The sequence below is a fragment of the Cydia fagiglandana genome, chromosome 1, assembly GCF_963556715.1.
Source record: "Cydia fagiglandana chromosome 1, ilCydFagi1.1, whole genome shotgun sequence".
Lineage (NCBI taxonomy): Eukaryota > Metazoa > Arthropoda > Insecta > Lepidoptera > Tortricidae > Cydia > Cydia fagiglandana.
This window is the reverse complement of record NC_085932.1, coordinates 28,902,813-28,921,221: the sequence shown is the minus strand read 5'-3', so window position 1 is coordinate 28,921,221 and position 18,409 is coordinate 28,902,813. Positions and strand designations below refer to the sequence as shown.

The following is an 18,409-nucleotide window of genomic DNA, read 5'->3' as shown; positions in this document are numbered from 1 at the left end:
ATGTCAACTTGAGCCAGTCTTCTCCGAGACCACGGGGACAACGCCGTCCTCGAAACGTCGGAGGTAAATCTTAAAACTTAAATACGCGATTAAGTCCCGTTGTGCAGTTTGATAATGTTTAATAATCGTGAAAGTTTAAACCAGGATCTATATATAGAATATGTATGTATGTATAAACTCTTTAAGTATTGTACACAACACAAAACACAAATTATAATATAAACGTCCCTATGAATATAGACGTCCCTTTTCGTTAAGTTATTAAAGAATGGTAGTTAGATACCTTTGATGAGTATACTGATCCGCTTTCCTCTGATGCTGACTGTATAAGTAACAAAGTATAGTTGTATTCGTTTTAACTAAATAAACATCACCAGCACGAGTTTTAGGTATTTGTACTTAGACGGGACGTGTAATTTCATAAGAAATTGACTGAAAATATTGGACTGAGTAAAGTAGGTGTCGGTCTAGGCTATGGTAGTGTAAAGGGACGTGCGACCGGGCGGCTTGCTTCTAAAGCTGGCTCCACATACATGTCACTGTACCAAGGAATCCGTTTCAGACGCGCAACTGATGCGTTTGATGCAATTTATTGCGAGTAGCTAATTTTTTTAATGAATGCGTTGCAGAAAATAATTCGATTTAAAACAATGACACGTATGTGAACACAGCCTAATAATAAGTCGGATCGGTTGAGGCGAGCGGGCTCGTGGCTTGTGATAAAATACTTCGAGATAATACATATAATTGTGGCCAGCGGAAGTGAATTGACACTTCATAATGTTGGCCAATATGGGTCGATAGACTAGTTTCTCTAGTCTCGTTATGACCATAGAGTGTGTAACCGTGCAAAAGATTCCCTAGCATAATATTGTTACCGTGCATTTGTTTTATGTCCGTGATAAAATATATGCGCTAAACTTTTTATCGCGCACTCGTTCGCGCTCGCCTCTACCATCCAAGTAGTGATAAACATTAACAAAAAATGTGACTATTAGTAGCTATAAAACTTGTATGTAATTTGTAAATTATTTATTTTATTTTTCATAGAGAAAGTCGTATTTTGTTAACGTTTTAGTTGATGTTTTTATTCTCTCCCTTAGTTCCAACCGATGTAGATATGTAGGATTTCATACGCTTGTACTTTAGTGAGCCAATGTTACTTGTATTATATTTAAGTCCGTTTCTGACAATACGTGCTTTGTATGGTGTGTGGACGCAAATATTGTGATTAAATGGATTGTAATAGGTACGCGACTACAGACGTATAACCGAAAAGAGTCATTTGGTGTATGTCCTGCGATGTCAGAAATTGTGACTTCTGTTGCGATATTGATAAAAATATTCTGCAATTGTTTCGCCCTGGTTTTATTGACGGCGAATAAAAAAAAACTTTTTGGTTGCTTGTGCAGTGTATGGTTACTTTTGTATGAAGATTTACAGAAAACGCTTATGCTTACAATCTCAGGTGATTTGTTTCGATTATACGTCTTTCCCTCCTTAGCGCAGTCCTTCACAAAGACTCTACCATACTAAGAATATCGCATTGCTAACAGTCACTTGTTCCAAGATAAAACAAAATGCGATAAACTCAGCATGCTAGAACTTCGTGAGAGTACCACTGAACGTCGTCGACGATTGGTTTGCTTGATGAAAATCAAGAGATATACCTACCTATCGCCTAAATACATAAAATGTGACGTCAATTTTTAATTCACTGCCTTTTAAAATATGAGATTACCTACTTAGATAGTAATGCATTGGAGTAAAAATCTGACCCAACTTGATTTTACTAGAGTTGGACCAAGCAAACTCTGCATGGTATTTGCTATGACAAAATGTGACCATGTCATCATTAATATCAAATTTCTGTGACAATATGATGTTTATAATGACATTCCACACTTTATTCTGTACGAGTCGGTGCAAAGTTAGCTTAGAAGGATAATTGAAACTAAGCATTCTCAGGTTCAAGCTACAAAAACGTTGGTAACATAGGTATAGGTAAAAACAAAGTCCCAATAATGCTTCCAGGTTTTTACTCCTATGTACCTAAATAATGTCTGATGTGTAAATATTACTGAAGGTATTTGGATATTCGCTTTTTGAAACGAACCTACCGCCGAACCAATTATATATTTAATTTTAATTGAATATACTTGTACATAGTTATGATTAAACTTATATCGCGAACGACGTTCACTTACAAGTTATGTGAATATATTTGCAAGCTTTATGTACGTATGTTCAAAAGATATTTAGAAATTATTTATGTATTGTATAATATTTAAGCGACAGCGAAAACGACATTAAATCTGGAACTAAACAAAGCATTTACTCTACATTTAAAAAACTACTAGTGTTGTGCACGTACCGATTTCTTGTCCTTTTCGAGAATAACTTATTCGATTATCGGGTTTCGATTGACTTGTTGCTGTATTGTAAATTACCAATCGATCTTTACGTTAGTGTAGGAACAGTATTTTGGTATTATGAAAACGGCTCTGTTGGGTTGCAGTATGTAGCTTCGTAGTCTTTGTATGTAAATTTCATTGTAAGAATTCAATATAGTGATTACCTCCTTGGATCACTGGGTTATTTATCTTCTTATACAGGACGAATAATAATGCTTGGATCTTGAATTTATATTTTTATAAAAAAACGATGACATTACCTCTCATAAGAAAGATAGAACAAAATCATGTTATTATCAGACTACCTACTTAAATATTTGTATTATTCTTCAGCCTGTTTAGTTTGTAAGCAGTTTAGAAAAATGGTTGATTAATAATAATTTACTGAGTTTATAAACTGCGCTACGCACATGTGCCATAAAATAATAAGGCCCGAATGGGCCGTTCCTACCGATCCATAGACAATATGCATTAACAATAAAAAAAATGTTAAGCTCAGAGACATCTAGCGGGGAACTAAGACAACTTTAAATGCATCACTATTTATTTAAAACAATATATGTAATATGAAATTAAATATAAGGACAAGAGGAGTCAAACAGTATTACTTAATTAATTTCGATAACTTTACAATAATAATTAATTACAATTCATGTTTGCCAAGTGCATTTAAAAATCTTGAAAATTGAAAGTGTTAAGAAAATATAATTTGTATAAATTCAATGTTGGATAATAAGAATGTTTCGGTAGAATTTTTAAACCTTTATACGTAGTTCAACCAAAAGATTGATCGAAACTTTTAGACAATAACTTTTTACAGTCACTTATACCGACAAATAAATAAAAACGATTCTATAAACAACATGTTGTTTTAATTTGAACATACAGGGGACTTACATTTTGATTAACCTTTTGACGGCCCATATAAACATTCGATGCCTTCCAGCCACCCAAAGATTTGCGGCAGCGATATCAGTGGCAGATTTGCAGTCTTGGCCGCCCTAGGCCCCAGTGCCCCAGGCCATATAATAACTACTGGCCGCCCCTTTCCCAGCACTATCATATAGACTGCCGCTAATAGTTTGCCGCCCTAGGACCGGGCCTACTGGGCCTTAGGGGTGCTTAGGACAAATCTGCCAATGATTGCGGCTACACACATAACAATAAATCGTAGCGATTAAACTGTGCAGTCCGATTTGCGCAGTTTTATCTGCCGTGTGTATGACAAATCGTTGTCGATTATCGTAACGATTTGTCATACACACGGTAGATAAAACTGCGCAAATCGGACTGCACAGATTAATCGCTACGATTTATAGTTAACGTGTGTATCCGGGGTGAGCGATACGTATTGCCTTTGCCTAATACCGCATCCGCAGCGACAAAATGTAATTACCTACATACCTTAAAAGAGTCCTTAAATAAGATTCTCTTTGTCTCGTCCAGTGTCATTCAATCGTTTAATTGCCGTCTCCTTCTAAGTATTTAATTCTCCTAAAAGTACCTATCTAAACGTTGTATTCGCTTGGAATCGGCTATTTACAGTCTCAACCTTTATGCTAATCACCCTGCACTCTGCAGAAAGAGAGAGAGAGTGGGCATTCAAGGTCAATCCCAAGTCCCAACAAGAATATCTACAACCTACCCAGCTTGAGTAAAAATGCCGTGTCTTCCCGCTTCGACATTTAGAGCAAGTATTTGGGTACCCTAAGGCTGTCGTGACAAGCACGAATATCTAATGTCACAATACAAATTTCCTAGCGGCAACACTGAACAGCGCCCTCTGAGTGGAACTGTGGTAAGTTATTCCAATGTGACAAGTTGCAAGGTAAAAACCAATATGGCGCGAAGCGTGCGAGTGCATAAAAGTGTAATATACAGTGAGGAAGCCCACAGCTGTCCTGAGTCGCCTAAAGCTAAGTATTTTATGTTACTTGGTGCTCGCAGTGGTGTTATGGTGTCTCTATTCAATTAGCTCTTTAGTAGATTTGGCTTGCCATGTGACCTTGTCGTGGAAGATGTTGAAGACCATCTTAGGTAGGACGGACAAGGTTATACCTTATAAGAGGGCGGCGGCTGTGGTCGTCGTGCCCCGGTACGATGACTTCAGCAGTCAGGCGCCTCGACCTTATAAGAGGGCGGCGACTGTGGCTGCCGTGACTGGGTGAGTATGGTGGTTACAGTCGTCAGGCTCCTCGACCCCAGAGGTGTGCCGACGTGCGGCAGGATACCTCAACCTTATAAGAGGGCGGCGGCTGCGGTGACCGTGACCGGGTGGATGCGATACTTCAGCCGTCAGGCGCCTCGACCTGATGTACCTGCTCCCTAGAGATGAGCGAGGCCGGTTAGGCTGCTTGGTACTTTAGAGGTAAGTATACCTTGACCCGGATAGGCCATCCGGGTTCTCCGACCAAGAGGGATCGGAGTCTCCACAGGGAGATTATCCAGTGCAGGGAGCACAGGACCTAGAATATTCTGAGTCTGGCTGAGTAAGATGGTTCTCATTAGTCATAGAGTACAGATATATGTTTAGGGGTTAATTGTTTGGAGATAACCATGTTCATAGAGCAATCTAACCCACAGATCTCGGGGTGAAACAACCAGCCACCATAAGTAAAGCGAAGCAGACTGAGGCTCCTCTGGCCCAAGAGAAGTGGATCAGAGAGAGCGAGGATAAAGAATCCTTCATAGGAGATGAAGGTATGTATGCCAAGCATTCTGTTACTTTTACACCCCCACAAACCAAATCAAATAATAATAAGTGGCCGCCTTTCCCCCTTTTACGGTCTTATTTGTATACCGTAGGTGGCTGGGGGAGAGGTGGCCACAATGGTGGTTAATGCTGGGATCCAGTAGATAAGGAATTAAGGCTTATAATATAAATAAAGAATGCAAGGCATACATTTCAATATAATCAGACATCTTTACTAACAGAAATCATAGATGGCGCTACTGGTATCAGAAGCTGCGAGATATTCTTTTTTACGAATATATGTTTGAAGTGTTTTCTTACGAAGTCTGGTTCGGCTTTCATTTAGGCTCGTTTAAATAAAGAGGCTGGCATTTGTATTTATTAATTGAAGATAATTTGAGTAAATAAGTCACATTTTTATTTCGCGTAACAAGCGGAATATCAATTGTACGGAATGTACGGAGTACCAACTTGAAGAAATTGCATATGGTGACCGGAAACAGGACAACTACGTTTCCGTCGAGGTTGTATTTATGATTTATTTTACAATTAGAGTATAGTTGTAAATTATCAAGAAGAATATGGAGAGATAAAAATAAAAATAATTGCAGCATTTGTCTGTATCTATTAAGTATGATATTTATTAATTTATTATTAAGAGAAATACCATTGAGTAATAGTGCCTTCGAGTTACCAACATAATAGCAAGAATAGGCTACGCAAGGTGTCTAGTAATGGCGGAAGATGAGAGCAGGTGTTGCTACACTAAGAAGATTACCCACAAAATCAGCGGAAGGGTACGGATTGTCGGAATTATCAAGATAACTAAAGAAGATGAAGAAATCGGTTACTAAACGGATTCGACTTGGAAAATTTATGCGAGAACTGATTTTCCAATTAGACGGTTAGATAATTAAGTTATAACAAGCTGTGCCTAGATATAAGTAGGTAATCTATTTAATTTTGTGACATATATATTATACATTTTGTTAATATGTTGAAAGATTGGCTGATTTATAGGAATATAATAAGAAGAGAAATACGACTAGTAATAATCTAATAAGTATCCTATAGGAAATATGCGCGTAGTAAAGACGGTTTTATACACTCTATAATTTACCTCGCGTGTTTTCTTTTTACTTTAGAATTATAAATTTAGTTTTAAAAATTCAAGTGTATGGCTATTTATAAGGAATAAACATAAATATTGCGAAAATTACCGATAAGAGTCCGAAATTCGTTTCACAGTTTATAGAAATTTGGGGGAATTTATGTTGACTTTGGCAACATTGAAAGTTGTACAGTACTCGTCCCACCATTTTAAATCGTTGGCGGAAGGTCACCGAACAGTTGCGAGTTCCCCAGGAAGGTTCCTTAAATTACACAGGTAATTTTGACAAATATTGTAATATATAGTGCACCGACGAAGTGTTTAGCGTGTAAATAAGTAGGATCATCAAAAATGTCTTCATTTACGTTCATAGGTACAGTGAACTCGCCTCCGTCAACCACACCGGACGAGACAAAATTTTCATCGGAATTGACGAAAACCCCGGATAAGACTGCTTAATACCTGGAATAGACTACTTATCGGTAAGTTTTTAAGCATCTACTTTACAGCAATACGACTTAATTATTAAATAAAACAAGAAAATGCGATCGTCATTTGCTTCGGCGTGCGACGGCAGCCATGATTATTTAGTTTGGACTAACTTTGGATGTCCAGCCAAACAAGGAAAATCATCTAATTTAGCGAAGTTTCTTTCGATATTTATGCGAATCACAATGGAAATACGGGTCTATTACGTTCTTTTATTAAAATATTTTAACTTTCTAGAAATTGACGAGGTGAAATATGGTAAAGGAAAATAGACCCTATCATTATGCCAATACGGTTCGTATTAGTGTGGTTTAGTTTAGAGTCGTAGTAGAATCTTCTAGAGCAGCGGATGTACATGGCGGATTTTAATATTTTCACAAGTTATAAAGAACCTTTTTGAACATTTTCTAGGGTTCTTAAGATATGTAAATAGGTATATTTTTATTTCATCATGCATCTTATTGGAAGTTTAGAAATACAACTTGCTTTCTTTCTAATTGGGTTTGCAGTTTATAAAAATAGTAATTGTGCTGTGTATATATATATAAGCTAACATCTTCTTTACAGGATATTGTGGTGACATTTATGTGTTTTTAGATTTATTAAATAAGTGTTTTGTTGAAGTGTTCCAATAATTAAACAAACAAATGAGTGAAATAAAACTAAATAATTTTTAAATAATTAACTATCAAACAAGTGAAGTCTAAATAAAAGGTTAATAAATAAATAAACCAAACAAATGAATAAAATAAAAACGTTAACTTTCATCATGCTGCGAGTGAGCTTAAGTTAGTGACAGAAGATTTTGTATTGTGGTATCAGTGTATAAACGTCAACGTCACTTGCGGATTTGACATGGCTTAGGCTGGTGTAATCTATAAATAAATGATAAACAAAGATTACACATTTGTATGTCAGTGTGTATGTTATGTTGCCTACCATAAATTTATTATTTTACTTCCTTTCATAACAACTTCAAATAAAGAGACATAGGTTAATAATTAATTCAATGGTTTTAATTAATTTAAATTAAAAGGAATTCAACTTTCTTTCTTTGGTTTCAAACTTAAATGGATTTTAGAGAACTTTAGTTGGATTTAAATTTAAATACTTTGAGATTATTAAAATAAATAATATGTGGAGTTATTAAAGGTTAAATAACCTAAAATATTAAATTATTTTATTGGTGTGACCGTTCATATTATTAGGGAATTAAAGTTAAACGGGTTTGTTTCTGTGCGTTACAGGCTTAGACAAGACTACGGTCTAGACAAATACCAGAATGGACGACATTCTTTTAGCAAGGCTTAGGCTCATTAACGACAAACTCACAACGGACTTAGAAGTAATTCCGGTTACTGTTAATTTAGAAAATTTAGCACAGGCTCAGATTACCTACGCTAAATTAGAAGCATCACTGAAAAGACTTAACGGAGACCTGACGGAGTACTTTAGGCTGGCTTCGACGCCCGCATCTGATGAAATCTGCTTGATAAGTGGACTTCAACTTCAAGCAGAAGAGACTTTAGCTGAACTTAAGGTGAAGATCGACCAAATATCTACATCAAGCAAACCATCAGAGAAGCTGACTGAAGCGAACTCCTCGTGCAGACTTCCTAAGCTTCAGCTGCCGGTGTATAATGGGGATGTGCTGGCGTGGTATGAATTTTGGGATGCCTTCAGAAGCAACATCGATGCAAGGAACCTGCCGGATGTGGACAAGCTTTCGTATCTTAAGACTTCAGTCACGGAAGATGCCAAAAGAGCCATTGACGGTCTAGCGACTACTAGCACCAACTATGCTATTGCGGTTTCAATACTGAAGGAAAGGTTCGGGAAAACTTCACATCTCATAGATGCGCATTATGCCACATTATATAAAATTAAGATGGCCAAAGGCAATGCGGATGATTGCAGAAGGACTTTCAACGAGATTGAAAGGAACCTTAAGATTTTAGAATCACTAGGTGAGAACGTTAATCATAATCACCTGCGCTTCATGCTACTAGAGAAGTTTCCTGCTGATCTAGTATATGAGATAAAACTTAAAGTTAAGGATGATTCCATTCAAGAACTGAGAAGCCAACTGGACAAAATAATCACTGCCAAGGAGGATGCGGAGAGGTTATATACCTAATGTCAAGATGAAGAACTTACCCGAGTCATATACACTAGCAGACGACGGGTCGCTAAGCGGACCTGTACAGATCTTGGTTGGAAACGAATATTACTGCAACATAACTTACGAGAAAAAGGTACAACTGGATAGCAATTTGTTTCTAATCGACTCTGCACTTGGTTGGATAATTAGTGGTAGAGCAGAACCACAGCTTAGAGACGAGTCGTACGTAGTGACTTACACTCAGACTTGCATTGAAACGAAGCTTCATCAGCCAGATCCACCTCTTTGTAATGGAGACATAAAGAGCCTTTGGGAACTAGAATGCATAGGTATTAGTGATTCCCCAAAAGCAACTAGAGAAGAAGAAGCCATCAAATATTTTAATGATACAACTTTAAAATTAAATAATCGATACACGGTAAGCTGGCCTTGGATAACTTATCCACCGGATTTACCTAATAATTTTGGAATGGCTTTTGGTCGTTTATCAAGCTTATTGAAACGTATGGATCAAGATACGTTGGTAGCATACAGTGATACGTTTAAACAGCAATTAGATAAGGGTATAATAGAAGTTGTACCCTCTTCAAGAACGTCAACAGGTAACGTCGTTCACTACCTACCTTTCCATGGAGTACGTCATCGAGGAAAACCTATGAGAATAGTTTATGATGCTAGCTCTAAGAGTAGCAAGGACACCAAGAGTCTGAACGAATGTTTGTACAGAGGACCACTCATGTTAGAAGACCTCACGGGCTTACTTATAAAATTTAGAACTCATAGGATAGGTTTAACCTCGGATATTGAAAAAGCGTTTTTACAGATGGCGTTACACGAGAAGGATCGTGATGTAACCAGATTCTTGTGGCTCAAAGATACCTCTAAACCTGTATCTCAAGACAACCTACTATACCTTAGGTTTTGTAGAGTTCCATTTGGCGTCATTTCATCACCGTTTTTGCTTAATGCGACCATTAAGCACCACCTGTCCAATGCAGAAGATCAGCAAGTCAGACAGAAAGCAAATGACATATATGTGGATAACTTTGTTTCGGGTACCAACACTACGGATGAGGCGATGAAACTCTACAGAAATCTAAAAGGATCTTTTCAAGATATTTCAATGTCACTCAGAGATTGGAGTTCAAATTCTAAGGAATTTATGAAGAAAGTCTCTGATACATGTAAAAAAGATAAAGTAAAGGTACTTGGCTTAGAATGGGACATCAAAAAGGATACTCTTCAGTTGAAACCTAACTTACAAGAAGAAGCTGTCACAAAGAGAGGAATACTAAAGACTATTGCATCAATCTACGATCCATGTGGTTATGCAGTACCCTATACCCTATCATCTAAACTCTTTTTACAAGAGCTTTGGAAAGCTGGAGTGTCATGGGACTCACCATTATCGAGCGAACTAACGGAAGAAAGGAACAAGATCCGACAGAACCTAGAAGCCATTAGGAAGGTGTCGGTGGACAGATGCTACATGAAGACACCAGTGGGAAAAGGCTACCAACTACACTGTTTCACCGATGCCTCTCTACAGGCTTATGCAGCATCAGTCTTTTTAGTTTGCGGCTCGGAGAAAAGCTTCATTATTGGTAAATCTCGTCTGATACCAATAAAGGACCAGGAGAGTCTCAAGATACCTCGTCTTGAACTTTTAGGAGTACTGATTGGCAGTAGATTGATAAAGTTCGTTCTTAAGTTTCTCCAACAGAAGATAGTAAGGCAAGTCTTATGGACCGACAGCCAGATCGTCATAGAATGGTGCAAATCTGACAAGCTATTGCCACCCTTCGTTGCCAGGCGGATATGTAAAATTAAACCATCAACAAAGAGCAAAAAACACAGACAGTTACGCAGCATGACACTTGATAGAATCTAATTTTCAAACACGATTTGATATGAAATTATAGAATACCAAATGCGGCCAGTACTCTGGCGCCAAACCTCTTTTGACCATTCTAACACTCCTCCTTAATTTCATACCTCTAGAGGTCTAGACCCATGCCTCTTGCACACGACACAAACTTACCCTTCAATAAGGCTTTCGTAAGTACGTCCGCCACCATTCGTTCTGTCTCCAAGCACACTAACTGGATATGCCCATTCTCAACCGCTTCTCTCACATAGTGGTGGCGCACATCAATATGCTTTGTGCGTTGATGGTGCACAGGATTCTGCGCGATGGCAACTGCTGACTGGCTATCACTGAAGATAGTTAACTGCTTTTCTCGTTCTCCAGTGATCTCAGCAACAAATCGTTTTAAAAATATTGCCTCTCTGGCTGCTTCTGAGATGGCAACATACTCGGCTTCCGCAGTTGAAAGGGCAATCGTTTTCTGTTTTTTGCTCTCCCAGCAAACAGCTCCTCCTTTCCATAGGAAGACCAAACCAGTAAACGATTTCCTATCGTAGGATGTAGCATGGCTAGCATCCGCATAACCGACTAGGCCTTTCATCTTGTCCGACTTTTTGTACTTGAGTCCTTGACTCTTTGTACCCTTTAGGTATCTAAGCACTCGCTTCGCTGCGATCCAGTGTTCGTCAGTATAGCACGTGTTAAATTGGCTTAGATAAGTCACAGTATGTGCTATGTCCGGCCTCGTGCAGACTGCCAGATACATAAGTGACCCTATGAGATTCTGATATGGTATGCCCTCATCAGTTTTGTGTGTTTCTCCTGGCTTCTCAAGCTTTTGTCCAGGCACTGCAGGCGTTGATGCGACCTTGCAGTCAACCATACCAAAGGTTTTCAATATTTTATCTACATAACTCTCTTGGTCGATTTTGATCGAAGTATCAGTTTGAGTAATCCGAATTCCCAAGATAAATTTCGCACGACCAAGATCCTTCATCTCAAACTTTTTCATGAGATCGGTTTTGACAGAGTTCAGCTCCTTTTTATCATTCCACAAGATAAGGATGTCATCCACGTACACTGCGAGTATAATAATCTTTTTGTTACTAGATTTAATATAAACGCATGGTTCGTTCTTAGACCTCGTAAAACCTAATTGTAGCAACTCATTGTTCAGTTTCGTGTTCCATGCTCTAGGGGCTTGTTTTAACCCGTAGAGGGAACGTTTGAGTAAGCATACGTAGTCCGAACTCCCTTCTTCAAAACCTTCTGGTTGCTTCATGTACACAGTTTCAGATAAGTCTCCATTTAGGAATGCCGTTTTGACATCCATCTGGTCAATGTGAAGGCGATAATCAGCTGCCAACGCTAAAAGTGTCCTTAGCGAGCTGTGTCTAACGACCGGGGAGAAGGTTTCGTCATAATCAATGCCATATCTCTGGCTGAAACCGCGAGCCACGAGCCGAGCCTTGTACCTTTTTCTTCCCTCCCCCTCGTCTTTGATTTTAAAGATCCACTTTGAATCAACGACGTTGCATCGCTCTGGTCGTTTGACTAAGACCCATGTCTTATTTTTCTTTATCGCATTCAACTCCTCCTGAATGGCGACTTTCCACTCTTTGCTGTCATCTCTTGACAGTGCTTCACGAATCGTTCTGGGTTCCTGTTCCGATTCTATGGCTTGATACAGTACATGATCCGGAAACTGAATTGGTTTCCTTGTTCGAAGGGGGTACCTCCGTTCCTGTTCCTCCTCAGGTTCTTCATCGATACTCAAAAATGATCCACAGTCCGACTCGGCCAGATCAGATTCTATGTTTGGCTCATGGTCGACTCTAGGACTGTTGATACCACTTTCCGGTCTTTCCTCTCTAGGAAGGACGTCTTCCACTCTAGGAATTACGACTTCTTCTCTAGGAACCTCATTTTCCACTGCCAGTGGAATTTCTATTTCATCACAGTCATCACACATGTTCTGATGAGGTGTCGCCTTGACGTTTTCTTCAGACATATTAAGTATCTCCTCTGGATCTGTTTCCAAATGCTGATGATGTATTTCACTTTCTAAGAATATCACATCTCTTGCCTTATGCAGTTCGCCTGTAGTGGGGTTCACTAATCTATAAGCTTTGGAGTTGTCACAGAAGCCTATATAGATCAATTCTTTACTTTTGGGATCCCACTTTCTCCTTTTTTGTTTAGGGATATGCATAAATGCTTTACACCCGAAGATTTTCACATTGCTGAGGTCACATTTCCGCCGTGACCACTTTTCTTCAGGTGTCATATTCTTCACCGCTAGCGTTGGTGACCTGTTTTTTAAAAAAACGCCATGACGGACTGCTTCTGCCCAAAAACGTTTAGCCAAACCGGAGTCATGCAGCATGCTTCTTGCTTTTTCGCATATCGTCCTGTTTGCCCGCTCGGCGACGCCATTTTGTTCTGGTGTGTAGTCAACTGTCAGTTGATGCTGTATCCCGAACTTTTTCAAGTAGTTGTCCATCTGTTTATTGACAAACTCTGTGCCGTTATCTGTGCGAAGGATCTTCAGTTTCTTCCCACTTTGATTCTCAGCAAACTCTTTAAACTCCATAAATTTTTCAAACACTTCACTTTTTTGTTTTAGAAAATATACAAAAGTTTTTCGAGTGAAATCATCAATAAACGTTAAAAAATATCGGGCCTTACTGACTGAAGGAACCTCCATAGGTCCGCAGACGTCTGAATGTACCAGACCTAGCACCTCAGTGCTTCGCGTCGCTTTATTTTTTTTTATAAAGGGTTGTTTTGTCTGTTTTCCCATGATGCAGGGTATACACTCAAGTTTAGATAAAGTGTTAGGAAAACTTACCCCTGTTGCCATCTTATCTCTGAGTAATTTGAGGTTTTTCATACCAAGATGCCCCATCCTCCGATGCCACTGCATCAGCTGGTCACTTGCAGTTGCAGATGAAAGCGCAGAACCCTGTGAACAGCACTTTATTTTATAAATGCCTCGTTCTTCCACACCTTTCACTACAGCCTTACCTCTAATCTCGCATTCATCACTCTTAAAGATGTCACACCCTTTTTCAGTAAATACCACCACATGTCCCTTTTTCGCGATAGCATTCACACTCAATAAATTGGAGGCTAATTCAGGGACATAAGTTACATTGCTTATAGTCAAATCTATAGATTCACAAACTACCGTACCTTCACTTTCGCCAAGTACCTCATTACCATTTGCACATGTCACTCTCAAGGGTTTCTTAGAGTCTTTTAAGTTTTTGAACCAAGATTTCCGATGAGTCATATTTGAAGACGCTCCCGAGTCTATGATCCAGTCATCTGCGTGTGGATTCATCGCTGTACCAAGCGCATAGGCTTGCAGTGCCTCCTTCCTCGTTTTCGGATTCTCTGGACATTCCTGTGCCTTATGAGGTCCTTCACAAATGAAGCATTTGACCTTTCCTTTGGTCTTCCATTTAGGTGCACTCTTACCCTTATGCTTCTTTGTTAGCAGCGCAGATGTTGGTTGCTTCTCGCTGGAGCCTGCTGCGAAGGTATCTTCCATTTGAAACAGCTTGGTTTTCACATAATCGGTAGTTAAACTAATGTTGCTGTTCTCTATGGCCAACCTCATCGGTTGAAACTCTGGGGTAAGGCCTTGAAGAAGTAAAGCTGCTAGTAGCTCATCATCAATCTCTTTCCCTAAATCTAACAGCTCTTGTGACGTCGCCATGACAGATGTCACATAATCTCGAACCGACGAGAATTGTTCCAGCCTCAAGCTCACTAGCTTTGACAATAGGCGGCAGCGATTGTTCAGACCTTTGTCTTCAAATGCATTCTTTAATGCTTCCCAAGCTTCCTTAGCTGATTTTGCTTTACGGACATGCACTAGACAATGGGGTCGGACCATAAGACAAATCTTTGCACGCGCTCTTTGGTCCCGTTTCGTACCTGAAACGTCGGTGGCTGCAGGAGTAGCACTCGTGTATTCCCACAAATCCTCGTGGACCAAATACAGTTCCATCATAAACTTCCATGTTGCGTAATTGGAATTACCATCCAGTTTTTCTATAGATGGCAAACCACTGATGCTACTACTCGAAGTTGCATTTCCACTGTTGCTACTACTCGAAGTTGCATTTTCACTCATTTTGCCAACACTATCTTCTAAATTATTCACATAATTTATTATGTAAAATTAAACCATCAACAAAGAGCAAAAAACACAGACAGTTACGCAGCATGACACTTGATAGAATCTAATTTTCAAACACGATTTGATATGAAATTATAGAATACCAAATGCGGCCAGTACTCTGGCGCCAAACCTCTTTTGACCATTCTAACAGGATAGAAGAGATCAAAACAAATAAAGATCTGGAGGTCAGATACCTTCCAACAGACCTAAATCCAGCTGACGTCGGCACCAGACCCACCTGCTCGAGAGAGGACAGGGAGAAATGGCTGAGTGGTCCACAATTTATAGTTCAAGATCCGAAGACGTGGCCAACAACTTCTGGCGGTGGACCAACCAGTTCTCTCTTGATTGGGGAGGGTCTTGGGATCCAAGAAGACGAAGAACTGATGGAAATAGTTGATCCAGATATACACAACGTTAGTCCGATGGAAACGGAGGACAGTATAACTGAAAAGGAAGTAGCGAGTCATGACAATGATCAAATGCCAGATAAGTTACTAAAATTGAAAGAAATTCAAGCTGAATACTTTCCTCTAGAGGTAGAAGGAAAGGTAACTAGTTTAAGTTTGAATTTAGGCATATTTAAAGACATAGATGAGTTACTGAGGTGTAAAGGTCGTATGAAACACGCAGACTGGTCATTTGATAAACGCTACCCTATACTTATACCAAAAGATTCAGATTTCACCAACGAAATTATAATGAAGACTCATCAAGAAAATAAGCATGTTGGAGTAAGTCACACGTTAGACAAGATAAGGGAAACTTACTGGATACCTCAAGGAAGAAGCCAAGTTCAAAAGATTTTGAGGAAGTGCTCCGAATGTATGAAGCATGACGGAGGGCCATATAAACTACCAGAAACTCCTGCGTTACCGAAAGAGAGGGTCAATTATAGCTCACCATTCACATACGTTGGTACCGACTATCTAGGACCACTTATAGTTAACAATGGGAATGGCAATTGTAAAAGGTGGATTAGCCTCTACACATGCTTAGCCGTAAGAGCCATTCACTTAGAAGTTGTAAAGGACCTAACTGCGGAAGAAGGTTTAATGGCCTTACGTAGAATGATTTCAGCAAGAGGTGTACCTACCTTAATAACGTCTGATAATGCGACTCACTACAAGTTACTCTCAGAGATTCTTCAGAACCCATACTGCGTAGAGAAAGAGATAAGATGGAAATTTATACCACAGTTAGCTCCATGGCATGGAGGATTCTATGAGAGATTAGTTGGTTTGGTTAAAAACTGTATGAAGAAAACATTACAGAAACATTTGTTGAATGACACCCAACTAGTAACAGCGGTGAAAGAAATAGAAGCAGTTCTTAACACAAGACCCTTAACTTACGTAGATTCAGAGCCGGATCATGTACTAAAACCTTCAGACTTTCTTACTATGGGAAAGTGTATCATTATGGAAACTTCAGATAAGGATCCTACAACGTCGCAAGGGACGGTGACTAAGGACAATTTAATTAAAGGTTGGAAGAAAGCACGGATAATTCTACGAGAATTTAAAGAGATGTTTGAAAACAGATATCTCCTAAATTTGAGAGAAAGATATTCCCACCATCCTAAAGAACCTAGAGTAACATCAAAGTTAGCACCTAAGATAGGTCAAATCGTGCAGATTAAAGGTGACACGAAGAACAGGATAAATTGGAAAGTCGGGAAAATAGTATCTTTAAAGGAAGGCGCCGACGGTTTATGTAGGGTCGCTACGGTACGAGTAGGAGATACAGAATATACAAGATCTATCGCACATCTCTACCCGTTAGAGATCGAAGATGGAGAAGAACAGTGTAAACAAACATCATCTTATGAAGAAAGTGTAGAAGAACCGGTGCAGCTTCCTGATTTTCCACGTCCACTAGACAAGGATGACGCGACGATGGAATCCCTCAAAGACGTTACTGAGCCTCCATCTGAGCGAATATCCACTCAAGAAGTAAGTGATCAACCAGAAGAAGTACAGCCTCATGCCTCGCCAGAAGAGGAACCGTGTTCCTCTAAACAAACATTTGAGTCTATATCTAGTGAGTCAAACGAGCCTAAGTCTAAGCCTAAGTCTATGTCCGAACCAGAACCACTCGCGGTCGTCGACCTCGAGTTTTACGACCACACTGTTCCCGAGTCACACCACCTAGAGGAAGTTACGCCAGAAGAACAACACGACGAAGCAAGACCTAAGAGAGCGGCAGCTCTCAGAGCCCTTGAGAAGATCAAGGAATGGACCAGCAATCTAGTCGCCGTGTTGCTGCCTGAGGCGGGGTGTGTCGTGACAAGCACGAATATCTAATGTCACAATACAAATTTCCTAGCGGCAACACTGAACAGCGCCCTCTGAGTGGAACTGTGGTAAGTTATTCCAATGTGACAAGTTGCAAGGTAAAAACCAATATGGCGCGAAGCGTGCGAGTGCATAAAAGTGTAATATACAGTGAGGAAGCCCACAGCTGTCCTGAGTCGCCTAAAGCTAAGTATTTTATGTTACTTGGTGCTCGCAGTGGTGTTATGGTGTCTCTATTCAATTAGCTCTTTAGTAGATTTGGCTTGCCATGTGACCTTGTCGTGGAAGATGTTGAAGACCATCTTAGGTAGGACGGACAAGGTTATACCTTATAAGAGGGCGGCGGCTGTGGTCGTCGTGCCCCGGTACGATGACTTCAGCAGTCAGGCGCCTCGACCTTATAAGAGGGCGGCGACTGTGGCTGCCGTGACTGGGTGAGTATGGTGGTTACAGTCGTCAGGCTCCTCGACCCCAGAGGTGTGCCGACGTGCGGCAGGATACCTCAACCTTATAAGAGGGCGGCGGCTGCGGTGACCGTGACCGGGTGGATGCGATACTTCAGCCGTCAGGCGCCTCGACCTGATGTACCTGCTCCCTAGAGATGAGCGAGGCCGGTTAGGCTGCTTGGTACTTTAGAGGTAAGTATACCTTGACCCGGATAGGCCATCCGGGTTCTCCGACCAAGAGGGATCGGAGTCTCCACAGGGAGATTATCCAGTGCAGGGAGCACAGGACCTAGAATATTCTGAGTCTGGCTGAGTAAGATGGTTCTCATTAGTCATAGAGTACAGATATATGTTTAGGGGTTAATTGTTTGGAGATAACCATGTTCATAGAGCAATCTAACCCACAGATCTCGGGGTGAAACAACCAGCCACCATAAGTAAAGCGAAGCAGACTGAGGCTCCTCTGGCCCAAGAGAAGTGGATCAGAGAGAGCGAGGATAAAGAATCCTTCATAGGAGATGAAGGTATGTATGCCAAGCATTCTGTTACTTTTACACCCCCACAAACCAAATCAAATAATAATAAGTGGCCGCCTTTCCCCCTTTTACGGTCTTATTTGTATACCGTAGGTGGCTGGGGGAGAGGTGGCCACAAAGGCCATCCGAGCAATGGCCCGGGGCGCCAATCCGCTAAGAGCGGCGTAGTAAGACGCCCCTGGCTTCTTCCTTTACCTTTGGGGCGGCAAAACTTATTGGCCCGGGGCACCAAATTTCAAAATA

General features: G+C 40.2%; 2 protein-coding genes and 1 long non-coding RNA gene across 3 annotated transcripts in view; all 3 read left to right on the top strand.

The window, feature by feature from the left end:
• Nucleotides 1-18,409, top strand: part of LOC134669561 (uncharacterized) — a 475,395-nt gene that overhangs the window by 228,524 nt on the left and 228,462 nt on the right. The gene's annotated exons all lie outside the window — the stretch shown is intronic.
• On the top strand, nucleotides 6,443-8,954 carry LOC134668883 (uncharacterized). The gene is made up of 3 exons (XM_063526371.1): nucleotides 6,443-6,493; nucleotides 6,591-6,699; nucleotides 7,954-8,954. The coding sequence occupies exon 3, from the start codon at nucleotides 7,989-7,991 to the stop codon at nucleotides 8,841-8,843; it is 855 nt and encodes a 284-aa protein (XP_063382441.1). The 5' UTR covers nucleotides 6,443-6,493; nucleotides 6,591-6,699; nucleotides 7,954-7,988; the 3' UTR covers nucleotides 8,844-8,954.
• LOC134670031 (uncharacterized) lies at nucleotides 14,992-18,150 on the top strand. Its single transcript, XM_063527703.1, has 2 exons — nucleotides 14,992-17,252; nucleotides 18,038-18,150. The coding sequence occupies exon 1, from the start codon at nucleotides 14,992-14,994 to the stop codon at nucleotides 17,191-17,193; it is 2,202 nt and encodes a 733-aa protein (XP_063383773.1). The 3' UTR covers nucleotides 17,194-17,252; nucleotides 18,038-18,150.